The sequence below is a fragment of the Bufo gargarizans genome, unplaced genomic scaffold, assembly GCF_014858855.1.
Source record: "Bufo gargarizans isolate SCDJY-AF-19 unplaced genomic scaffold, ASM1485885v1 original_scaffold_1954_pilon, whole genome shotgun sequence".
Taxonomy (NCBI): domain Eukaryota; kingdom Metazoa; phylum Chordata; class Amphibia; order Anura; family Bufonidae; genus Bufo; species Bufo gargarizans.
The window spans coordinates 99,465-125,596 of NW_025334581.1; the positions used below are offsets into that span (position 1 = coordinate 99,465).

At 53.0% G+C, this 26,132-nt stretch overlaps 1 protein-coding gene across 1 annotated transcript; it reads left to right on the plus strand.

Annotated features, from left to right (window-relative positions):
- Positions 1–4,403: 4,403 nt before the first annotated feature.
- Positions 4,404–24,943, plus strand: PTPN23 (protein tyrosine phosphatase non-receptor type 23). Its single transcript, XM_044274652.1, has 25 exons — positions 4,404–4,597; positions 6,337–6,411; positions 7,565–7,692; positions 8,106–8,182; positions 10,027–10,076; positions 10,868–10,999; positions 11,841–11,921; positions 12,028–12,159; positions 12,484–12,531; positions 15,244–15,300; positions 15,424–15,482; positions 15,640–15,719; positions 15,822–15,936; positions 16,115–16,180; positions 16,542–16,687; positions 16,897–17,205; positions 17,698–17,852; positions 17,945–18,096; positions 19,173–19,352; positions 19,433–21,821; positions 21,962–22,146; positions 22,355–22,459; positions 22,567–22,705; positions 22,782–22,895; positions 23,202–24,943. Exons 1-25 carry the CDS (start codon positions 4,514–4,516, stop codon positions 23,754–23,756), a joined length of 5,613 nt encoding a protein of 1,870 aa, XP_044130587.1. The 5' UTR covers positions 4,404–4,513; the 3' UTR covers positions 23,757–24,943.
- Positions 24,944–26,132: the final 1,189 nt, after the last annotated feature.

Genomic DNA, 26,132 nt, shown 5'->3' on the forward strand with positions numbered 1-26,132 from the left:
GATGCCCCGAGACTCAAGTATCAGCAGAAGACAGTGGTGATGCGGCTGTCTAGAGTAGTGTTTCTCAACCTGTGGTCCGCGTACCCTAAGGGGCATTACTAGAATGGGGCACCATAGGCAAGTATTATTACTTCTGCGGCATACTGTGGTGGGCGTCATTACTACTGGGGGGCATTAGTACTACATTAGTACGACACTATACTAGGGGCATATTTACTACAGGGGCACACTGGGGGTATTTAATACTTCTGGGACATTATACGCATGCATTATTACTACTGGGGACTATGGGTAACATGATTACTACTATGAGCACTATGGGGACATTTTTACTTCTAGGGCACGATAGGGGCATTTACAATTGAGGGCACTATTACTACTAAGTGCATTCTGGCAGATAATTATTACTATTGGTGGGACTTTTGGGGGCACTATTACTGTGGGGGCAATGTGGCACAGTATCAGCTAAACACAATATTTTGGGGGACACTGTTTACGGCACTATTACTGTCAGCTAGGGCTGAAATGATTACTCGATTGAATTGAGTAATTAGACACAAAAAAATCCTCGATGCAAATTTTTCGAGGATTCGTTTGTGTCATGTGACCACGGAGCAGGAGAGAAGCGCTTGCTATTACTTACCGCTCCATGGTCACCCGCCGGCCTGTACCGCGCTGCACTGGATCCTGACACATCTTTAGGTCATAGTGTATGTAAGGGCGCACTATGACCCGATGCTGTGTGACGTCAGGATCCAGTGCAGCGCGCGGGGAAGAAGAGGACGGAGCTGTGGAGCGGCGCCCCTACAGGAAAGGTAAGTACTGTTGCTGGGAACATGGCTAAGAGGGGGAGATGGTGGCACTGGGGGGGGCAAGCTGGTGGCACTGGGGGGCAGTTGGTTGCACTGGGGGGAAAGCTGGTGGCATTAGGGGCAAGCTGGGGGCAGCTGGTGGCACTGGGGGGCAAGCTGGGGGCAGTTGGTGGCACTGGGGGGCAAGCTGGGGGCACTGGGGAGCAGCTGATGGCACTGAGGGGGCAGCTGATGGCACTAGGGGAACGGAGCTGATGGCACAGGGGGAGCTGATGGCAATGGGGGATAGTGGAGATGATGGCACTGAGGGGGCAGCTGATGGCACTAGGGGAACGGAGCTGATGGCACAGGGGGAGCTGATGGCAATGGGGGGAATGGAGCTGATGGCACTGTGGTGGCAGCTGGTGGCACTGGGGAGCGGCTGATGGCAAGCTGGTGGCACTGGGGAGCAGCTGATGGCACTGAGGAGGCAGCTGATGGCACTAGGGGGGCAGCTGATGGCACTGAGGGGGCAGCTGATGGCACTGGGTGGGGAAGAGCTGAAGGCACTGGGGGAACGGAGCTGATGGCACTAGGGGGAACGGAGCTGATGGCACTGGGGGAACAGAGCTAATGGCACTGGGGGAACAGAGCTGATGGCACTGGGGGAACGGATCTGATGGCACTGGGGGGAACGTAGCTGATGGCACTGGGGGAACGTAGCTGATGGCACTGGGGGAACAGAGCTGATGGCACTGGGGGAACGGAGCTGATGGCACTGGGGGAACGGAGCTGATGGCACTGGGGGAACGGAGCTGATTGCACTGGGGGAACGGAGCTGATGGCACTGGGGGAACGGAGCTGATGGCACTGGGGGAACGGAGCTGATGGCACTGGGGGGAACGGAGCTGATGGCACTGGGGGGAACGGAGCTGATGGCACTGGGGGGAACGGAGCTGATGGCACTGGGGGAACGGAGCTGATGGCACTGGGGGGAACGGAGCTGATGGCACTGATGCACTTGGGCTGATTGCACAGGGGGGAACAAAGGGTGTTGGGGACGGATGAGTTTTTATAAAGGAAAACAGTCTATTATTTCATTTTTTCTTATTAGATTACTCAATTACTGAAATAATCGTTTACGGCACTATTACTGTCAGGGACACTATTCGCAGGGTGTTGTTATTTTTTAGGGCACATATTGAAGGGGGCACTATCTGTGTGGCACTAGTATGTTCAGGGGACTATCTGCTGTACAGTATGGGGGGTGGCAGGATGAAGAGTTGTAAAGGTGGGAGAATAACAAGACAGTAGGAACCTAAGATGGTGTGTGAAACTCTGCAGAGACGAGACGTGGCTGAAAGAAACCATCATGGCGGTCTGGTCCCAATGGAGAAGAAGAGGAAACAGAATATCTATATCAGAGGAGACGTCACTGGATGCAAGAGGTGTGTGGTGATGTATTCTCCTGTATGTTTGGTAGAGCAGTAATAGTCATCCATCATGGGTCCTGATGTGAAGATGTATTCTTTCTGCCAAATCTGAAGGACTTGCTGGCAGAGACAGAACAGAGCAGGACAGGGCGTAAGAAGAGCATTGTTTGGTAGACATTTATCACTGTTACTTCCTTGAGGGCATTCAAATCCCTACGGGGTACTTGGCATGAAAAGGGTCAGAAGCCCTGCTCTAGAGCACTCTGGCCCCTCCGGTGCTTACCACGCCATGTCCACGTACGTGGCTGTGCTGGCAGCTCAAGGACAGGCCACTAATGTATACTCCGGGGGGAGGGGAATTCCAGGAGAAAAACACTATCAACATCTAATCGGTGAGAGTCCGACAACCGGCATCGCCAACGATCAGAGGCCGCTGTTCTATCCAAAAACCTTACCCCGTGAAAATCCCTTACCCCTCGTGACACTGCACATGACGAAGATCAGCTGGAGGAGGGGGTGTGCTCCTCAGCGCAAGCGCACTACCACGGGTAAGGTAAATTTACAGGGAGCACTGCGGGAGAAGCGCCCACCAAATGTGCATGCGCGACCACAAACAGCTAGGCTCCGGGAGACACTGCGCCTGCGCGCTGAGCCTTAGCTGCGGTAAGAGGGGGTGAAAGCCGCGATGTACTCCCGTCGGCCACAAACGTCGGGATTACACTGCGCGTGCACTCCATCGGCCAGGGATCGCTTGCACAGCGAACCACCATCTGAACTCCCTACCCCTCAGTGCGCACGCGTGGAGCCAGCCAGCACAGCCTGAGTCGCGGACACCGCGCGTGCGCCTCTGATGGTCGTTTATCTTGTGAAATCTCCTTACCCTCACACTGCGCTTCAGATGCATTGCTGGCTGGCTTCGATCAGGTCGGTCTCTCCCGCGCTTGCGCTGAGGCCCATCCCCCCCCCCGTCCTCCAGCTGATCTTCGTCATGTCAGGTGCGGCCGAAGTCACGAGGGGTAAGGGATTTTCACGGGGTAAGGTTTTTCGATAGAACACCAGAGCGCAGAGGCCTCCGAACAGCATACAATGCACAGCACCGTAGATGGTATAGTGGCTGCGCTTGGTATTGCAGCCCATTTACTTCCATATGTGGCCCTGAAAGATTGGGGGCCCAATATTGGTCAAACCTATCCACTTTATTCTCCAGAGGATGTATGTACACAGTGACTGCACCAGCAGAATAGTGAGTGCAGCTCTGGAGTATAATACAGGATGTAACTCAGGATCAGTACAGGATAAGTAATGTATGTGCACAGTGACTGCACCAGCAGAATAGTGAGTGCAGCTCTGGAGTAAAATACAGGATGTAACTCAGGATCAGTACAGGATAAGTAATGTATGTAACATAGTGACTGCACCAGCAGAATAGTGAGTGCAGCTCTGGAGTATAATACAGGATGTAACTCAGGATCAGTACAGGATAAGTAATGTATGTACACAGTGACTGCACCAGCAGAATAGTGAGTGCAGCTCTGGAGTATAATACAGGATGTAACTCAGGATCAGTACAGGATAAGTAATGTATGTACACAGTGACTGCACCAGCAGAATAGTGAGTGCAGCTCTGGAGTATAATACAGGATGTAACTCAGGATCGGTACAGGATAAGTAATGTATGTACAGTGTGACTGCACCAGCAGAATAGTGAGTGCAGCTCTGGAGTATAATACAGGATGTAACTCAGGATCGGTACAGGATAAGTAATGTATGTACACAGTGACTGCACCAGCAGAATAGTGAGTGCAGCTCTGGAGTATAATAATACAGGATGTAACTCAGGATCAGTACAGGATAAGTAATATAATATTCCATTACCATATAACTGGATTCCAATGATAAAACTGTCTACAAGAAACCATTACAACCAATCAGACAGCAATTTTCATTTTGTAAAAGCACAATAGAAAATAAAAGCTGCCCTCAGTGTGAGGTCTGGAGGTGGACAGGTGGTACATTAGGGCCACGTTCTGGGGGCCCCTCTCGGCTCACACAGTCCTGAGACATTACGTCATGAGCTGTAATCGATTGCCCATTTGCCAGTTCTCTATTTCCCAGCCCGCTGTGCGGGGCACGTGACCAGCAGCTGACAGCCGGGAGCGGCCGCTGAAGTCATCGCGGAGCAGGACTACACTTCCCGGCGTGCCGTGCGGGTGACGGGGAGGTGATCGCGGGTTTCCGGGCTCTGTGTCGGTGCGGGTGACGCAGCTCCCGGCCCTCGGAGCCCGCAGAATGGAGGCCGTGCCCCGTATGCCCATGATATGGCTGGACCTCAAAGAGGCCGCGGAGTTCGGCTTCAACCTGGCTGTAAAACAGGTGAGGGGGTCGGACGGAGGGTGGAGAGGCTGCGGGGACTGGCGGAGGACGGGGCTCCTGCCGTTGTCGGAGGGTCTGGGGACAGCGGTTGTCGGAGGGTCTGGGGGCAGCGGTTGTCGGAGGGTCTGGGGGCAGCGGTTGTCGGAGGGTCTGGGGGCAGCGGTTTGGAGGGTCTGGGGACATGGGTTGTCGGAGGGCCTGGGGACATGGGTCGTCGGAGGGCCTGGGGACATGGGTCGTCGGAGGGCCTGGGGACTTGGGTCGTCGGAGGGCCTGGGGACTTGGGTCGTCGGAGGGCCTGGGGACTTGGGTCGTCGGAGGGCCTGGGGACTTGGGTCGTCGGAGGGCCTGGGGACTTGGGTCGTCGGAGGGCCTGGGGACTTGGGTCGTCGGAGGGCCTGGGGACTTGGGTCGTCGGAGGGCCTGGGGACTTGGGTCGTCGGAGGGCCTGGGGACTTGGGTCGTCGGAGGGCCTGGGGACTTGGGTCGTCGGAGGGCCTGGGGACTTGGGTCGTCGGAGGGCCTGGGGACTTGGGTCGTCGGAGGGCCTGGGGACTTGGGTCGTCGGAGGGCCTGGGGACTTGGGTCGTCGGAGGGCCTGGGGACTTGGGTCGTCGGAGGGCCTGGGGACTTGGGTCGTCGGAGGGCCTGGGGACTTGGGTCGTCGGAGGGCCTGGGGACTTGGGTCGTCGGAGGGCCTGGGGACTGCGGTTGTCGGAGGGCCTGGGGAGGGTCTGGGGGCAGCGGTTGTCGGAGGGCCTGGGGAGGGACCGCTGTGTGATCCGTACTGGTCTGGGGTCCCCGTATATTCTGATTGCTCAGTGGTTATTGTCTATGTCATTGGTTCCTAAACTACAACTCCCAGCATGCCCTGGCATCCACAGACGCCCGCCGGTCAGACACTTCTCCCCGTCCTGTGGATAGGTTGTAGCGTAAGGTCTGGAGTTTAGGCCATTTGTATCGCAGTCGACGTCCAGACACAACTGTAACAAACACTCTGCTGTGAGAAGTGTGGTGGTTTTCAGTCTCTTGATGTAAAGCAGAATGTTCATTCACTACCAGCAAGCAGAGGCCTTGATGAGGAATTGTTACCTAATAGATATTGTTTCCTGTTGATAATTAACCGTTTGGTGACTGTCCCCCACCTGTATACGGAGGCCGTCGGCAGAACCTTCCTTTCCCGCTCGCCGTCCTCGGCTGCGGAGGAGCAGTGAATAGTTACTCCCGGGCGGCTCCTCGGCCTGGCACCTAGCCCCACGCCAATGTCGTAGGGGCCACTTAGATATAGCATCAGTCATGTGAATCTTAAAGGAGCAGTGCTCGTCTGGAGGCGCCTGTTTTATCAGGTCACATCAGTTTCTGGGAAAGCTGGGTGAGATCTCCGACGGCTGCCATTTCATCATCCATTCTACAGCGTAGGGAAGCTGGGACCCGCGCCGATCGCTGTGTGGACCCGTCCAGCTCTGCCGCTTCTCTACAGTGTACACGGCGCACTCTTAATTAAAGGGCGTTTCCATAGTTTACACAGGACTTCAATTCTTCCCCAATGTCATAATCTCGCCTTGCTGTCAATGAATGGAAAGAACCTTAATAGTATCCAATGCAGCTGAGAATTTGTGGATGTAAACAGAAGTGTTACCATTCACTGACAGATAGCGGAGGTATGGAAAATGAGTTGTAACGCACAGTATATTAGAGCGTCGCTCTCCCCGCCCTGACACGTCTTCTTTTCGTTCCAGTTTGTCTTGAAGAATTACGGTGAAAACCCTGAAAATTACAACGAGGAGCTGAAGAAGCTGGAACAACTAAGACAGGTGACGGGGGCTGCACACAGGGGGTATCACTCCCATCATCCTCATCCCCAGGAGCTCGTAGGAGTTTTCCAGCGGGGGTATAGACTGGTGGGAGCGGCACAGGGTGGGTTAAATCAAGGCGTCATTTCCTGTCTGTCTAGATGGGACCCGGGCAGTGTCAGATCAGGAGCCGCGGGGCATCGCTCCGGGGGGGCATCACTCAGGGGGGTATCACCCGCTGGAAAACCCCTTTAATGGGAATGTCACCAGTATACAAATCCATCTGCCGCGGGCGATGTGCGCCGGCTCCAAATGCTGCCCGTCCCCTCCTCATCAGTGCCCCCAATGTGGAGAAATCAGCTTCTGCATGCACATTTGCCCCTGGGTGCAATAAGGGTGTTGCCATTGCACCCGGAGGCTCTACCCATTCACTTCCTGGCCACACCCACACTACTTTGACTGACAGGGCCAGGCTGTGAAGCTGAACTCGCCCCTGGCCCTGTGCGGCAGCAGCTTCTGGAGATCGCCGGGCAGATACGTTTATATCGAGAAGATATCTGATGACCGGCTCCCTTTAACCACTTCCTGACCGTGGCGTTTTTCTTATTTTTCTATTTGTTTTATTTTGTCTTTGTTTCTCTTATTTTACACGTTGTGCTCCCCCACCCCCGGAAGTTTTTAAGAAATCCTTTTTTTTTATTTTTTTTATTTTTTTTTTTTTGCTGTTTTCTCCTGTGGCTGCCATATTAGCCGCAGTTACAGGGGGGTTACAGCCTCACTGCGGAGATGATCTGTGAGTCCCGGCCCCCCGCGATCACGAGACTGTCCTGATCCCTGTACACAGCGCTCGTTCAGTGCTGTCTATAGAGCAGAGTGCCCGCTGCCCGGGAATACATGGTCAGGAACGGGTTAATTATCGGTACGGTGACATTTGCAGGTGGGGCTGGTCCCTCTGTCGTTGCCATGTGCTGGTCATGGCTCTGGTGGCCTGAAGCGCGTCAGAGGTCTTGTTTCCTGTGACGGGGGGTGTATTACTGGGGAAGAGTGCAGCGTCCCGTACATTCTCCATGCAGATGCAGGCTCTGGACCCCCGTCCTCTGTGCTGCCCCTCCCTCGCAGAATATGTCGGTGCAGGCTGTACGTGTTTTGTTAATGTCCGTCCCCTCCCCCGCAGAGCGCAGTGAACGTCCCCCGAGACTTCGAAGGATGCAGCGTCTTGCGCAAGTACTTTGGTCAGCTCCATTACCTGCAGAGTCGCATCCCCATGGGGGTCGAGCAAGAGGCGGCTGTTCCCATCACATGGTGAGTGACTGAGACCAAGGGGACCCTTAGAGAACTTGCAATATCTCTGCTTTCTGTCAGTGAATCGGGACAGTGCTGCTTACATTCAAAGACAGAACCCGCCGCCCCCTGACCTGGTGTGTTACAGTGGGCTCCAGGGCGGCCATATTTTTAGCTCACAGAGAGTTGTTGCCTCTGATACCTTGTAACGAATTCTAAGTTTAAGAATTATCAGAAGCAGTTCCCGTTCCCTGACGGCAAGCGGAGATATAATGAAGAAGCTTTATGTACATCAGACATGGGAATAAAGGACCGAATGTGTGTGAAGTAACCTGTGCTCCAGCGTTGTGCGGTCGGTGACGGTTCTCAGGACCCGCTGCAGACTCTGCTCTCGCACATACAGTTTGTAGGTGACTTGTAGTTTTCCTCCTCAGGACGGAGATCTTCTCAGGGAAGTCTGTGACGCACGCCGACATCAAGTACGAGCAGGCCTGTGTCCTGTACAATCTAGGTAGGTAATGGAGGGTCATGGAGGGCGACCTGTCTGATACGGGCAGGGGGCAGCTTCCCAGGAGCTGTCTGATACGGGGAGGGCACAGCGTCCCAGGAGCTGTCTGATACAGGGAGGGCGCAGCGTCCCAGGAGCTGTCTGATACAGGGAGGGCGCAGCGTCCCAGGAGCTGTCTGATACGGGGAGGGCGCAGCGTCCCAGGAGCTGTCTGATACGGGGAGGGCGCAGCGTCCCAGGAGCTGTCTGATACAGGGAGGGCGCAGCGTCCCAGGAGCTGTCTGATACAGGGAGGGCGCAGCGTCCCAGGAGCTGTCTGATACAGGGAGGGCGCAGCGTCCCAGGAGCTGTCTGATACAGGGAGGGCGCAGCGTCCTAGGAGCTGTCTGATACAGGGAGGGCGCAGCGTCCCAGGAGCTGTCTGATACAGGGAGGGGGCAACTTCCCGGGAGCTGTCTGATACAGGGAGGGCACAGCGTCCCGGGAGCTGTCTGATACGGGGAGGGGGCAGCTTCCCGGGAGCTGTCTGATACGGGGAGGGCGCAGCGTCCCGGGAGCTGTCTGATACAGGGAGGGGGCAGCGTCCCAGGAGCTGTCTGATACAGGGAGGGGGCAACTTCCCGGGAGCTGTCTGATACGGGGAGGGCGCAGCGTCCCGGGAGCTGTCTGATACGGGGAGGGTGCAGCGTCCCGGGAGCTGTCTGATACGGGGAGGGCGCAGCGTCCCGGGAGCTGTCTGATACGGGGAGGGCGCAGCGTCCCGGGAGCTGTCTGATACGGGGAGGGCGCAGCGTCCCAGGAGCTGTCTGATACGGGGAGGGCGCAGCGTCCCAGGAGCTGTCTGATACGGGGAGGGGGCAGCGTCCCAGGAGCTGTCTGATACGGGGAGGGGGCAGCGTCCCAGGAGCTGTCTGATACTGGGAGGGGGCAACTTCCCGGGAGCTGTCTGATACGGGGAGGGGGCAGCGTCCCGGGAGCTGTCTGATACGGGGAGGGCGCAGCGTCCCGGGAGCTGTCTGATACGGGGAGGGCGCAGCGTCCCGGGAGCTGTCTGATACGGGGAGGGCGCAGCTTCCCGGGAGCTGTCTGATACGGGGAGGGGGCAGCTTCCCGGGAGCTGTCTGATACGGGGAGGGGGCAGCGTCCCGGGAGCTGTCTGATACGGGGAGGGGGCAGCGTCCCGGGAGCTGTCTGATACGGGGAGGGCGCAGCGTCCCGGGAGCTGTCTGATACGGGGAGGGCGCAGCGTCCCGGGAGCTGTCTGATACGGGGAGGGCGCAGCGTCCCGGGAGCTGTCTGATACGGGGAGGGGGCAGCTTCCCGGGAGCTGTCTGATACGGGGAGGGGGCAGCTTCCCGGGAGCTGTCTGATACGGGGAGGGGGCAGCTTCCCGGGAGCTGTCTGATACGGGGAGGGCGCAGCGTCCCGGGAGCTGTTTGATACGGGGAGGGGGCAGCGTCCCGGGAGCTGTCTGATACGGGGAGGGGGCAACTTCCCGGGAGCTGTCTGATACGGGGAGGGCGCAGCGTCCCGGGAGCTGTCTGATACGGGCAGGGCGCCGCGTCCCGGGAGCTGTCTGATACGGGAAGGGCGCCGCGTCCCGGGAGCTGTCTGATACGGGCAGGGCGCCGCGTCCCGGGAGCTGTCTGATACGGGCAGGGCGCCGCGTCCCGGGAGCTGTCTGATACGGGCAGGGCGCAGCGTCCCGGGAGCTGTCTGATACGGGGAGGGCGCAGCGTCCCGGGAGCTGTCTGATACGGGCAGGGCGCCGCGTCCCGGGAGCTGTCTGATACGGGCAGGGCGCAGTCATCTTGTATACATGTGTGTTCTCTGATCATGTCTTGCAGGTGCGCTACACTCCATGCTGGGCGCTATGGACAAGCGAGTCTCTGAGGAGGTGAGTGACATTAGGTTGAGAGGTTCCCCCAGAACTGAAGGGGGCGCTCTATTAGTATCCTTTACTTTTCTGTGCCTCCCATCATGGAGTACACATCACTCCTCCTCCTCCTCCTCCTCTGTGCCTCCTGTCAGTGATTACCCCTCACTCCTCCTCCTCCTCCTCTGTGCCTCCTGTCAGTGATTACCCCTCACTCCTCCTCCGCCTCCTCTGTGCCTCCTGTCAGTGATTACCCCTCACTCCTCCTCCGCCTCCTCTGTGCCTCCTGTCAGTGATTACCCCTCACTCCTCCTCCTCCTCCTCTGTGCCTCCTGTCAGTGATTACCCCTCACTCCTCCTCCGCCTCCTCTGTGCCTCCTGTCAGTGATTACCCCTCACTCCTCCTCCTCCTCCTCCTCCTCCTCTGTGCCTCCTGTCAGTGATTACCCCTCACTCCTCCTCCGCCTCCTCTGTGCCTCCTGTCAGTGATTACCCCTCACTCCTCCTCCGCCTCCTCTGTGCCTCCTGTCAGTGATTACCCCTCACTCCTCCTCCTCCTCTGTGCCTCCTGTCAGTGATTACCCCTCACTCCTCCTCCTCCTCCTCTGTGCCTCCTGTCAGTGATTACCCCTCACTCCTCCTCCTCCTCCTCCTCCTCTGTGCCTCCTGTCAGTGATTACCCCTCACTCCTCCTCCTCCTCCCCTGTGCCTCCTGTCAGTGATTACCCCTCACTCCTCCTCCTCCTCCTCTGTGCCTCCTGTCGGCCATTGCTCCACCTCTCTTGTCGGTGACCTGCTCATGTCTCTTGCAGGGGATGAAGATCTCGTGCACTCACTTCCAGTGTGCGGCCGGAGCCTTCTCCTACCTCAGGGATCACTTCACTCATTCTTACAGTGTGGACATGAGTCACCAGATCCTGAACCTCAACATAAACCTCATGCTGGTGAGAGCGGCGTGCGATGGGTGGGGCCTCCCCGCTTCTGTTAGCTCACAGGGTTTCCCAGTGATGTGACCAGGGACTATGGGTCATGACTGCTGAGGCTTTCTATGCTAGACAATCCCTGCTTGTTAGAAGGGTCTGACAATAAGTAGATCACACCCTCTGCTCAGTTTCCCTGCAGCGCCTCCACAGGGAAAAGGAAGTATTGCGCAGTGTGCATTCATGTCAAGGGGTTGTCTGTGGCAATGCAGGACAGGGTGGGTCCTCCAGACAGAGACACTCTTTGGCTGCTCTCCCCATCAGATGAGGATCCTGAACACAGCACCTCATCTACCCACGTCACAATCCACAAGTAACTCCTGTGGAATTTCTGCACCACGTGGACCGGACCCTAAGGCTCCATTCACACGTCCGCAATTTCGTTCCACATTTTGCGGAATGGAATTGTGGACCTATTAATTTCTATGGGGCAGCACGATGTGCTGCCCGGATCCGGAATTGCGGATCTGCACTTCCGGGTCCGCAATTCCGTTCCCGAAAAAATAGAACATGTCCTATTCTTGTCCACGGACAAGAATAGGCATTTTCTATTAAGTGCCGGCGATGTGCGTTCCGCAAAATGCGGAACGCACATTGCAGATGTCTGTGTTTTGCGGATCCACAGAACCGTGGATCTGCAAAACACACACGGACGTGTGAATGGACCCTAAGGACCAAACAGGCCTGGTCGTTAAGGGGTTAATCAGACATCAGGTGCCGGATCTTGAGATCGTCTCCATTCTAAGAAGTTATAGAGAAGTATTCAGAGATGCCACCTGCCTGACTGCGCCGTTCTCTCCCTCAGGGTCAGGCCCAGGAGTGTCTGCTCGAGAAGTCCATGCTGGATAACAGGAAGAGTTTCCTGGTGGCAAGGATCAGTGCTCAGGTGAGACGCCGCAGAGGCCCTGCCCTGCACCCGCTGCCCGCGCCCTCTGCCAGCTCTCCGTGCCCTGCACCCGCTCCCGCCTTATTTCGATTGTATCTCGCACCAGGTGGTGGATTATTACAAGGAGGCCTGCCGTGCCCTGGAGAATTCAGAGACCGCCTCGCTTTTAGGGAAGATCCAGAAGGACTGGAAGAAGTTGGTGCAGATGAAGATTTACTACTTTGCAGCCATCGCCCATGTGAGTTTTTTTTATTTATTTTTTTGTTCACTGCCTACTCGGGTGGTACAGCGAGTGCCCGCAGGAGACTCATTCTGTAGCCTTAAGCCTTCACATAGACTTTATTTCAGTTCCTCACCGTTGTCCGGCTTAAAACCTTTTCTGACCTCAAACTTTTTCACAGCTGAGGATTTGTTACTATGTATCCAGTTTAGGTAACCATCTGTGAGCAAGGCCCCTCGGCAGCGCCCATCTCTCAGGATACTGTGTTACAATGTATTGGTCATTACTGTCTCTGTGATCTCTAGAAGTGATGAAGGTGGAATTCTTTGTGTCTCTTCACAGCTGCACATGGGGAAGCAGGCAGAAGAACAGCAGAAATATGGCGAGCAGGTAAGTGCACATCCCGGGGGATCATTGTGGCTCTGAGCAGCACAGAAGGTGCCATGGTGGATTACAGACCATAAAGCGGATCTTCATCTCTGATCAGCAAGTGATCGCTTTATGTAGAGATCTAATCTGCAGAAACAAAACATTACACACGTTATGTATATATGTACACAGTGACTGCACCAGCAGAATAGTGAGTGCAGCTCTGGAGTATAATACAGGATGTAACTCAGGATCAGTACAGGATAAGTAATGTATGTACACAGTGACTGCACCAGCAGAATAGTGAGTGCAGCTCTGGAGTATAATACAGGATGTAACTCAGGATCAGTACAGGATAAGTAATGTATGTACACAGTGACTGCACCAGCAGAATAGTGAGTGCAGCTCTGGAGTATAATACAGGATGTAACTCAGGATCAGTACAGGATAAGTAATGTATGTACACAGTGACTGCACCAGCAGAATAGTGATTGCAGCTCCGGAGTATAATACAGGATGTAACTCAGGATCAGTACAGGATAAGTAATGTATGTACACAGTGACTGCACCAGCAGAATAGTGATTGCAGCTCCGGAGTATAATACAGGATGTAACTCAAGATCAGTACAGGATATGTAATGTATGTACACAGTGACTGCACCAGCAGAATAGTGAGTGCAGCTCTGGAGAATAATACAGGATGTAACTCAGGATCAGTACAGGATAAGTAATGTATATACACAGTGACTGCACCAGCAGAATAGTGAGTGCAGCTCTGGAGTATAATACAGGATGTAACTCAGGAGAAGTAATGTATGTACAATACAGTCGTGGCCAAAAGTTTTGAGAATGACACAAATATTAGTTTTCACAAAGTTTGCTGCTAAACTGCTTTTAGATCTTAGTTTCAGTTGTTTCTGTGATGTAGTGAAATATAATTACACGCACTTCATACGTTTCAAAGGCTTTTATCGACAATTACAGGACATTTATGCAAAGAGTCAGTATTTGCAGTGTTGGCCCTTCTTTTTCAGGACCTCTGCAATCCGACTGGGCATGCTCTCAGCCAACTTCTGGGCCAATTCCTGACTGACAACCCATTCTTTCATCATCACTTCTTGGAGTTTGTCAGAATTAGTGGGTTTTTGTTTGTCCACCCGCCTCTTGAGGATTGACCACAAGTTCTCAATGGGATTAAGATCTGGGGAGTTTCCAGCCCATGGACCCAAAATGTCAACGTTTTGGTCCCCGAGCCACTTAGTTATCACTTTTGCCGTATGGCACGGCGCTCCATCCTGCTGGAAAATGCATTGTTCTTCACCAAACTGTTGTTGGATTGTTGGAAGAAGTTGCTGTTGGAGGGTGTTTTGGTGCCATTCTTTATTCATGGCTGTGTTTTTGGGCAAAATTGTGAGTGAGCCCACTCCCTTGGATGAGAAGCAACCCCACACATGAATGGTCTCAGGATGCTTTACTGTTGGCATTACACAGGACTGATGGTAGCGCTCACCTTTTCTTCTCCGGACAAGCCTTTTTCCTGATGCCCCAAACAATCGGAAGGAGGCTTCATTGGAGAATATGACTTTGCCCCAGTCCTCATCAGTCCATTCACCATATTTTCTGCAGAAGATCAATCTGTCCCTGATGTTTTTTTTGGAGAGAAGTGGCTTCTTTGCTGCCCTTCTTGACACCAGGCCATCTTCCAAAAGTCTTGGCCTCACTGTGCGTGCAGATGCGCTCACACCTGCCTGCTGCCATTTCTGAGCAAGCTCTGCACTGGTGGCACTCCGATCCCGCAGCTGAATCCTCTTTAGGAGACGATCCTGGCGCTTGCTGGACTTTCTTGGACGCCCTGAAGCCTTCTTAACAAGAATTGAACCTCTTTCCTTGAAGTTCTTGATGATCCTATAAATTGCTGATTGAGGTGCAATCTTAGTAGCCACAATATCCTTCCCTGTGAAGCCATTTTTATGCAACGCAATGATGGCTGCACGCGTTTCTTTGCAGGTCACCATGGTTAACAATGGAAGAACAATGATTTCAAGCATCACCCTCCTTTTAACAGGTCAAGTCTGCCATTTTAACCCAATCAGCCTGACATAATGATCTCCAGCCTTGTGCTCGTCAACATTCTCACCTGAGTTACCAAGACGATTACTGAAATGATCTCAGCAGGTCCTTTAATGACAGCAATGAAATGCAGTGGAAAGGTTTTTTGGGGATTAAGTTAATTTTCATGGCAAAGAAGGACGATGCAATTCATCTAATCGCTCTTCATAACATTCTGGAGTATATGCAAATTGCTATTATAAAAACTTAAGCAGCAACTTTTCCAATATTTATGTAATTCTCAAAACTTTTGGCCACGACTGTACACAGTGACTGCACCAGCAGAATAGTGAGTGCAGCTCTGGAGTATAATACAGGATGTAACTCAGGATCAGTACAGGATAAGTAATGTATGTACACAGTGACTGCACCAGCAGAATGGTGAGTGCAGCTCTGGAGTATAATACAGGATGTAAATAAGTAATGTATGTACACAGTGACTGCTGCAGCAGAATGAGTGCAGCTCTGGAGTTATGTAGTTATATGTACTGTTATTGAAGATGAATTCTATGTATGATGTGACCTGTGATTAGACATCTTGTATAACTTTCCTGTAGTCATAGGTGTCTTTGAGCTGTGGATTGTCTGTGTGCGCGGCTCTCCTCACTGCTTCCATCTTTACAGGTTGCCTATTTACAGAGCTCTTTAGACAAACTAAACGAGGCGATCAAACAATCCAAGGTAAGATGTCATCCCCTCCTGTATACCTGCTGTAACATAAGTCATGAACCGTCTATACTACAGGCCGCCCCCATTACACTGGTGATTATACTCTCTGCATCTACTGTTCTGGTTTTCTTGCAGGGTCAGCCCTCCACGGTGCAGGACGCCCTGCACTTCACTATGGATGTCATTGGCGGCAAGTAAGTGGCAATCTGCAAAGGACCATTTGATATCTATCTATTGTGGGGCTACAATTTTACAATAGTTTTTTTTATTTTTTTGTCTATTTCAAATCCTTTCCTCTGCTTGCTGTGTTTTCCAGAATTGCTTGTCATGGCTTGTTTTCTCTTTTTTTAGGTTTAATTCTGCTAAGAAGGATAATGACTTCATCTACCATGAGTCTGTGCCGGCGCTGGACACCCTGCAGGCTGTGAAAGGTAAGTGCACAAGCCCTGATATCCATGACTGAGGTGTGATCAGCAGTGAGGCTGAAGGATTCTTCTCCCCAGCTGTGATCATGTATCTCTTGTGTCTTCTAGGAGCTCCTTTAGTAAAGGCTTTGCCGGTGAACCCCACTGATCCTGCCGTGACTGGGCCAGATATTTTTTCTAAGCTGGTCCCAATGGCTGCACATGAGGCGTCCTCCCTCTACAGGTAGGTGACAGGAACGTGCAGTGTCTTCGCTCGCCATTGGCAGCTGGAGCCCGGACCACCTCTGCCGCTCGGAGGACGGTGTGATCATTCTTCCCTCTATCTTCTATATGAGCTAAGACCTTAATGAGCATAGTCAGGGAGGCTTCGTGACCTGCTGTTTTTTGTTTTTTTTTCCCAGCGAAGAAAAGGCGAAACTCCTGCGTGAAGTTATGGCCAAAGTAGATGCAAAGAATGAAATCCTTGAGTAAGTTCACGTCATTCTTCAGATTATTACCTCTGCTTTGGAAACTACTTTAGAAATATTAGTAATCCTGAGTCGCATGCTGCATAATGCTGCAGAGCTGCACTCTCAGAGCGGAGGTCTTCCTGCATTCGCTGCTTGTTCAGTGTCTGCACAGAACTTCTTATGGCATTTGTTTTCTGGGAACTGTCACCAGGCGCTGTACAGTCATCTGATGTAGGAGGAACTGACCGCTCTCCCTGCCTTACAGTCGCTCATATTTTAAGGGGTCTGTCCACAAGTTTGCTGACTGTTTCCGATAATAGCCATCAGAATTTTGAGGCTCTTTTGCAGCGGAGTGATACCTCTCATGTGTTTGTTCCAGTCAGTTCACGGACTCCCTGCAGCTTGATCCAGACACCGTGGATAACCTGGACATGTACAGCCACATCCCACCATCCTTGATGGAGAAGTGTGCAGCACTGAGCGTGCGGCCGGATACAGTCAAGAGCCTTGTCCAGTCTATGCAGGGTGAGCGGGATTTACCTGCGTGCTGCTTACTGCTGATATTTGCACCTTACTTTGGGGGACCCGGGAGGTTTCTACACATATGATTGATCCCATTGAAGAAGAATACCTCTTCTTAGCCTGAAATCAGTGGATTGCATTCACCTGTCCTGCAGTCCGTCCCCATCCTGTGACAGTCCGTGTGCCTAATGAATGTTCTTGTCTCGTTCCAGCGCTCTCTGGAGTGTTCACCGATGTGGAGGCGTCTCTGAAGGACATTAAGGACATTCTGGATGAAGAGGAAAAGGAGGAAAAAAAATTGCAAGACGAGGTAGGGAAGGCAAATGTACCTCCGACCTCCGCCCCTGCAGTGATGGCAGTCGGTAAAGAGTGGACAAAATACATGGAGGTGCATGAGAAGGCGAGCTTCACCAACACCGAGCTGCACAAAGCCATGAACCTGCATATTAGCAACCTGCGCCTCCTGAACGGACCCCTGGACCAGCTCCAGCAAGCACTGCCTGCACCGACTCTGACTGAGGGTGAGCAGTGCTTTACATAGGAATTGTGACCAAAGGCTTAGTGATTTCAGTTAATAAACCTCACACATGTGTCTATTCTACAGTTTATATATGGGATGCATCCTGTACTGACCCTGAGTTACATCCTGTATTATACTCCAGAGCTGCACTCACTATTCTGCTGGTGCAGTCACTGTGTACATACATTACTTATCCTGTACTGATCCTGAGTTACATCTTGTATTATACTCCAGAGCTGCACTCGCTATTCTTCAGAACCTATATCTACCAGCTTTCCCCTTGTCTATAGAGCTTGCTCTGTTGATTTGCACTGTACAGTCATCTGGGGAGGAAATGCTAGCCTCCACCTTGCTTTATAGAAGCTCAGCACAGCTGTAAGGGAGATGTATAACCACAACTTGCTGACTGTTTCCATAACCAGAAGAACTGTCCTATAATCCAGGTTGTAACTCTGAGGGGAAATTGATTCCATGACCTGCTGTTTTCTTCCAGATGACAAGTCCGTGCTGCAGAACCTGAAGCGGATCCTGGGTAAGGTGCAGGAAATGAGACAGCAGCGTCTGTCACTGGAGCAGCAGCTGCGAGACACTATCCAGAAGGATGATATCACCACCTCGCTGGTCACCACTGACCGCTCCGAGATGAAGGTGAGCATGCAGAATTTCATCCAGAGCAGTATGGTTCATGATTATCTCCTCTTTTTTTATTACTTGTCTGATCCTATCCTTCTTCCCTCCAGAAACTCTTTGCAGAGCAGCTGAAGAAGTACGATCAGCTGAAGGTTTACACTGAGCAGAACTTGTCCGCCCAGGAGAACATCCTGAAGGCTCTGACCGAAGCCAACGTCAAGTCCGCGCCAATAAGGAAGATCCTGGGAGAGTGTGAGCAGAAGTAAGGCCACCTCTATAAATAAAGCTTTGTCACCTTTCCTTATGACTGGCCAGCAGTGTAAAGAATGGAGGGTTTAATTGTGGCTGTCATGGTCCCTTCCAGTCCTGCAGAGGGAACCATACCTACCTGCTTGCCTCTGGGTTCTGGATCTTTCGTTCCCACACTGACACTGACGTGCTCTGGTCCCACATGTCGACAACCAGTTTAACAGAGAGACGCTACAACCAGTGACTAGCTACAGTGGTGACGTGTCCCCCATGCATCACATGACCACTTGATGTGATGCATGGGGGGTACACACCGCTGTGCCCAGTCATTGGCTGCAGCAGCACATGTGACAGTGCGGCACTGAAGGAGCAGTGGACCTCCTCTTTAATGGTATATCCACATTTCTGATGGTTTCCAGTCTGGATATGCTGGTGGACGATCACAACATATTACCATAGCAGCAAAGTTTCACCAGACCTCATCCACACGCTGCAGAGAAATATCTGCCTGTAAATTGACATGTGGTACAGATTTTAAAACTACAGCGTGTTAACTCTTTCTGCAGATTTCCGTTCTTTATTGTGGAGTTTACCAATTCATTTTTTATTTGTCCCGTGTGAACAAATAGAAATCCTGCATGTTTTTTTTTTTTTTTTTTATGAAAACCTCCATACTTTACACTGCCGGATACATCCAGAGAACTGGAAAATGCTGCAAAATAGAAACCAGGGGGGTCATTTATTAGATATACGCCAATTTTTCCCCGCTCACTCCCTGTCAAAACAGGGCCGTGGCATTGGACGGGTAAGCGGGCCGGTCCGTCTCGTTTATAATCTTCTACACCTGTTTTAGGCGTAGAAAAATATCTAAATCTAGATAGGCCGGCGGTGGATGCACCTAAGCCAGCGCCTCTACATAACTTAGGCGCCTAAAGCGCCAGCACAAGGGTATTAAGAATGGCGTCTAAAACGCCAGTCTTAATATATGACCCCAAAGGTTTCTTGCGACCACTTAAGATTTCTGTTTATTTGGGCGGCCTCCCTGTCCCAGGTCTGTCCAGCACTGCACATGTTTCCTCTCCCTTCTAGGTGGAACCACACTGTGCAGACCCTGATCTCCTCCTACGAGGCCTACGAGGACCTAATGAAGAAGTGCCAGGAGGGAAGGGACTTTTACGCAGATTTAGAAGGCAAAGTGGGCAAGCTCCTGGAGAAAGCTCGTGCCGCGTTCGAGGCGTCCCAGGCCAGCCGGCTGCAGATCCTAGAGAGGTAATTGCACCTCTGTGCTTTGTGTCTTCTGAGTACCGGCCTCTTGTATTTGCCCTGAGTGTTTGTCTCCTTTCTTATAGGGAAATGAAGAAGAAGCCGCCTCCTCGTCCCACGGCCCCAAAGCCGTCGTTGGAGAAGAAGGTGTCAGACGTGGACCTTGAGAACATACCGGCTGCTGATCTGGCGGATATGCAGCAGTTCTCCTCTCTCTTTTTCTCTGATCTCCCCGAGGAGCTGAAGAGTCTACCCCCAGAAGCCCTCCTGGCACATTTCGACCGCTTGTCTGCAGATGCCATGGCTGCATTTCCAGTGAATCCAGTCTCTGCATACGGTGCCGTAAGAATGCAGAGCGCAGATCCTTACAGAGCCGGGAGAACGGCTACTGCCCCTTTGCCAGACCCACAGGCTGTGCCATTCATCCAGGCTCCATTTAATGTTTTGCCCGGGCAAATGCCACAGATGGCTGCGGGTGCTGCTCCCGGTCAGGCATTCCCTCCAGTTTCCTATAGCAGCATTCCTCCTGTCAGCTCTGGCACAGCAGTCCCTCCACAGCGAGGGCATCCAAATGTTAGTGGATCATCTCGGATGCCGACCTCTTCTGTGTATTCAGCAGGGGCACCACCTGTTCAGCCCAATCCAGCATCCGCACCAATAGCACCAGGCTACATGGCTGCGGGTATGCCGCCACCGAGAACGTCGCCGCAGCACATGCCAATGCTTCTCCCTGGGGTGGCTCCCTCAGCTAATCAATTCAGGCCAAATTCTGCAGTTGGTTTTGGCACAGGACAAGCGCCATCCGCTTCAGTGGTGTCTGGCCCTATGAACCCGAACGTCCCCAATCCATCACTGGCAAGAAATGCGCAGCCTCAGGTCACACAGGGCGTTCGTCCTGCGACCACCACAGTGGACAGTATTCAGGGGCCCATTTCAAGTTACACTGCGCCCAGGATGCCCCTTCCTCCCAGCCATTCTCAGAGTGGCTATTTGGGGGCCCCAGGGCTCCCAGTGATGGGTCAGGGCCATCCATTCCCATATTCTCAAGGTGCAGTTCCGAATTTCATTCAACCCCCTACACATTTACCACATGCCCAGCCAAACCAAATGTTTCATATGCCCGGGCAGCCCCAGGCTAGAATGGATTTGCCGCCCCAGCCTCTTCCTGGACAGTCACAGTATGCAGCACCTGTGCAGCATCAGTTCACCCCCCAAACAAGAGCCCCCTTTCAACCACAGCTGCCCGCTGTGTACCAACAGGGACAGCCAGCTCGTATGCCTGTTGTAAACCCTATGGTGCCTCAACAGCAATATCAGCAGTTTGTGGTGCAGCCCCAGCACCCCGCGGTGCAGCCCCCTCCTCACCTCATGCCGCAGCAGTATCCTCTTGCTCACCAGGATAAACAATCACTTTACCCAACTTTTCCAGGCCCCATACCCAGAGCATCTCCTCAGCCAGTCCAGACTGTGCCCCTGCCCATGAGTCAGCCATCTTCTCAGATTCTCCCCCATTCTGGTGTTCCAGGCGTGCAGAACGTCCCTCCAGGATCTGCCCCCCAGGTCCCATCCGCTATGTCTTTTGCCCCCCCAGTAAGACACCCCTCCAGCAGTATAGTGAATTCAGTTCCTACTGGGCCCCAGATGCCAATGGGTGCCCCTCAGGCCCCGCCCCTTGCTCACCACGTACAGCCTCCTGGCAGCCCGGCACTCAGCCAGCTGCCAGGTGGTGCCATTGTTTCTGGAGCCCCAACCATTCCTTCTCCTTCACCCTCTCCAAAGCCCCCAGTTCTTCCATGCACTGTATCTACCTCTACCGTGATGCCTCAAAGACCCCCGCCTTCACTTACACCTGGAACGACCCCTTTAAGTCAAGCATCTACTGAACCCGTCTTTCACCGACAGAGCTCCACTACGGATGACCTTCTGTCATCTAGTCCCGAGAGCCAACATGGAGGCTCCAAAACGTCGGTGGGACAGCCGCTCTTACAACCCACCAAGGCGGATTCTAAAGATGGCCTCAAGCCTAAAGGCATTCAGCTGATCGAGAACGATCCGTACGAGAAGCCGGAGCATATCATGCGCCTCTTGTCTGAGCTGGATCGCTTCAGACTGGTGGTGGCAGCTCTGGACAAACCCGTGCCTGGTGCAGCCACCCAGCTGGATGCCATGTGGAAAGAGTTCCAAGATGCCCAAGAGAAGGAGGCCAGAAACCTGTCCATCGCTATCGCCCGCTGCTATACCATGAAGAACCGACACCAGGACATCATGCCCTATGACAAGAACCGCATCGTCTTACAGTCCGGGAAAGACGATTACATCAATGCCAGTAAGATCGAAGACCTCTCTCCGTACTGCCCGACCATCATTGCCACCCAGGCTCCACTGGTGGGCACAGCCGCAGATTTCTGGCTGATGATTTACGAGCAGAAGGTGTCATTGATTGTGATGCTGGTGTCGGACCTGGAGATAGAGAAGGTGAGGGCCCAATGTGGTGTCGGCCATCATGCTCACGTCTTCTGTCATGTGTGAATGCGCCCGTGTGTTTGCAGGATGTTCCTGCGTCTGCATTTGTCTACTATTGCTCCTGTCGTCATCATCTTGCATTTTCCTTCTAGCAAAAAGTTGTGCGTTACTTCCCTACGGAGCGCGGGCAGCCGGTGCTGCACGGGCACATCACGCTGACTCTTACCAGCCTCAAGGTCGCCGACACGCACGTAGAGCGAGTGATGTCACTGCAGTACAAGGACCAAAGCCTGAAACGGTCAATCATCCACCTGCAGTTCATGTCCTGGCCTGAGCTGTAAGTACAGATGGTGGTCAGGAACGGGAGAGTCTGCCATTGGACCACAACTCCCAGCAGACTGGTCCTACTTCTTACTAATGTACTATGTTAGGAAGAAGTATTGGACTGATGGACGGGCTGGTTAGTAGTCCATTATGGGGATACATATCTCTGCATAGGAGCTGTATACACAGAACGATAGGATGTAATGACCGATTTATTGCAGGGGCCTTCCTGACAGTAAAGGGAACCTGCTGCGGTTTATCCAGGACGTACATAAGCACTACCTACACCAGCGCCCCCTGCACATGCCCATCGTTGTGCACTGCAGGTAAGTAGACCATAGTTGGGAGGATGACCACCATTGGATGTACTTGCCTCTCCCGGAGGCTGTAGCTGTGGTTTTGTAGATTTGACCCTTTGTTTGCCACACTGTAGTTCTGGCGTGGGGCGGACCGGAGCGTTCTGCCTCCTCTATGCTGCTATACAAGAAGTGGAGGCCGGCAACGGGATCCCGGACCTGGCGGAGCTGGTGAAGAAGATGAGGCAGCAGAGGAAGCACATGCTGCAGGAGAAGGTAGGAGACGCGGCCATGCCCTGACATGCAGCGCTGCAGTGTCGTCTCTCTGTAATGCTGTGCTCTGTCCATGTAGATACATCTGAAGTTCTGCTACAAGGCGGTTCTGAAGCACGCAGAACAGGTTCTACAGAGACACGGCTTCTACACCCCCTCTGCCAGCAAGCCCCAGTCTACTGCCCCCCAAAAGGTCAGTATCGGCACGCGGAACTGTGTGACTGCCACAGGATAGGAAAATGGTCAAGGCATCTGACATCTTTCTGCTGTCTCGTCGCATGCTCTGTTTGTGCCCATACTTTACAATGCAGCATTGCTCAATTTCGGTATCGCTATTATTAGTAACTTGAAAACAGTTTAGCTGCATTGTCTGAGGTGATAGACATCTGTCTGCTGTCCCCTCAGGCTGCTGCTCTGTCCATGCCCATGCTTTGCACTGCAGCCTTACCCTCAGCTGTACTCCATGGTTTGAATATTTTTTTTCTTTATGCCTTCCCAGATCTACAGCCTGCAGGACCCACAGGACATTGTCCTTGGAGGAGATATGCCCATCAGCTCCATCCAAGCAACCATTGCCAAGCTGAGCATTAAACCCTGTACCGGCAGCCCAGAGGGCACCAACCATTACCAGCCGCCTCCGCCCCTGGACATGAACGAGCAGGCGCCAAATGAGATTGTACATGTGGTGCTTCCCGCCAGCTCCCTCCAGCCAGATCTCACTGCTTCACTGGTCACTGAGCCGCAGACCCCTCCAAACCAGACCACCACCAATGGTATCGGCGAAGCCCCTGCAGAAACTACCAACAGTCATGACCCAGCGCCAACCCCTGAGCCTTCCTCTGCTTCTCCGGCACCGTTGTCTTCATCTCTCAACCTGCTGGCTTCTTTGACCCCCGAGACCTTCAACCTGGACAGCTCTCAGCGAGGGAAGCAGAAGATGAACAAGCAGAACTTCCTCCAGCCCCAGAATGGGAGCGGCCTGACCCGGGCCGGAAAATCCGGAGACGATCCCCTCAGTATGCTGGACCCACTGTGGACACTGAACAAAACCTAAGACTGTGAGATCAGGAGATCTGAATCATCCAAAAAGTCTGGCGAGGACATGGACAATCCTGAGGAACGTGACCTGGCGGGTTAGGAGACCACGATTATTATCCTGTAGCTTTCCGACACTCCCCTGACCCCACTGATGCACCAGTAACACTCCCTGAGCCTTATTGTGACACTAAACTGAGACGGGAGAAGGTTTGGCGGATTCCAGGCAGATCTGATGCCGGAGCGACGCTGCAAAGAGCTGCCCAGATCCTGGTGGAGCCGAGGGATCTTCTGTAAATATTCCATTTCCAGTCACCCCTGCAGGTTTTTGTTTTATGTAGTACACGGGAGGGGGAGAGCTGCGGATGGTCGAGGGTTACGCGCGGAGAGGGAATCTAGTGATCAGGAGAACAGAGCCCAGTCTTCTGCCGTTCCCCTGACACTGGCTGCGGGGCGCCGGGGGGAGCTCGAAAGTCTTAGGGACCCTGCAATTTTCGGTTTTCCAAGTACGTTCAGTTGCATTTTATGTTTGACATACTGCTGTTTCCTCTGCAGCCATTGGCGTCATGGAGGACACGTCCCCTGGTCATCTGGGTCCGAGATGGCCGGGAGTGTAAATCCTTAGGAGCAGACACTAATGCCAGGGGTCATCAGCCTCCAGCACTCCAGCTGTTGTGCGACTAAAACTCCCAGCTTGCTCAACGGGTGAGAGAGTTTACATGCTGGGAGTGGTAGTTTCACAACGGCTGGAGTGCTGGAGGTTGCTGGCGCCCTCTATAGAGCATATAATAGGCAGATCTACCACCTACCATCAGCCCTGGATTCCTGCGATTTGATTGGCTGTGCATGTCTGGGCTGGCAGTTACCCCGCGGTAGGATCCCCCCAGCTTTCTGTAAATCACTACAAGATCCAGCCGCGGCCCGATTGTGCCTCTGACCGCCGGCGGATACATACAGTACTTAAAGGGACAGCGCTGCTTTTAAAGTATTTAGGATATGTTGCTGAATTCGGCTATTACAGTAAAAATCCTAGAATCTGAACGCTACACTTAATAACTTTCTATCAGTTCAGCCGTGTACGACTCTGTGAATATCGCAACGTGTAATCTCCAGTGTGCATTTTATAACCTTAATGATTGGCCGATGTGTACAGTACGAATAATCCCATTTTAAATTATGAAATAAATGATGGAAAAAATAATAATAGTGTGCGTCTCGTACAATTTACTCCTCCAGTTCTGGAGACTTCTGCGGTTTTCTACATAGGACTGCAGCTTAAATATTTGAGGCAACAATCTGCAGTGCACAGCTTCACCAGTAGGGGGCACTAGAGACAGGGATACATACAGGAGTGCACAGCTTCACCAGTAGGGGGCACTAGAGACAGGGATACATACAGGAGTGCTCAGCTTCACCAGTAGGGGGCACTAGAGACAGGGATACATACAGGAGTGCTCAGCTTCACCAGTAGGGGGCACTAGAGACAGGGATACATACAGGAGTGCACAGCTTCACCAGTAGGGGGCACTAGAGACAGGGATACATACAGGAGTGCACAGCTATACCAGTAGGGGGCACTAGAGACAGGGATACATACAGGAGTGCTCAGCTTCACCAGTAGGGGGCACTAGAGACAGGGATACATACAGGATTGCTCAGCTTCACCAGTAGGGGGCACTAGAGACAGGGATACATACAGGATTGCTCAGCTTCACCAGTAGGGGGCACTAGAGACAGGGATACATACAGGAGTGCACAGCTATACCAGTAGGGGGCACTAGAGACAGGGATACATCCAGGGGTGCACAGTTTCACCAGTAGGGGGCACTAGAGACAGGGATACATACAGGAGTGCACAGCTATACCAGTAGGGGGCACTAGAGACAGGGATACATACAGGAGTGCACAGCTATACCTGTAGGGGGCACTAGAGACAGGGATACATACAGGAGTGCACAGCTATACCAGTAGGGGGCACTAGAGACAGGGATACATACAGGAGTGCACAGCTATACCTGTAGGGGGCACTAGAGACAGGGATACATACAGGAGTGCACAGCTTCACCAGTAGGGGGCACTAGAGACAGGGATACATACAGGAGTGCACAGCTTCACCAGTAGGGGGCACTAGAGACAGGGATACATCCAGGAGTGCTCAGCTTCACCAGTAGGGGGCACTAGAGACAGGGATACATACAGGAGTGCTCAGCTTCACCAGTAGGGGGCACTAGAGACAGGGATACATACAGGAGTGCTCAGCTTCACCAGTAGGGGGCACTAGAGACAGGGATACATGCTGGTATAGCTGAGCTATACCAGTAGGGGCACTAGAGGCAGGTGACTGGAATAGATACGTGTGCGCGCAGTTTCACCATTAGGGGGCACTATAGACAGG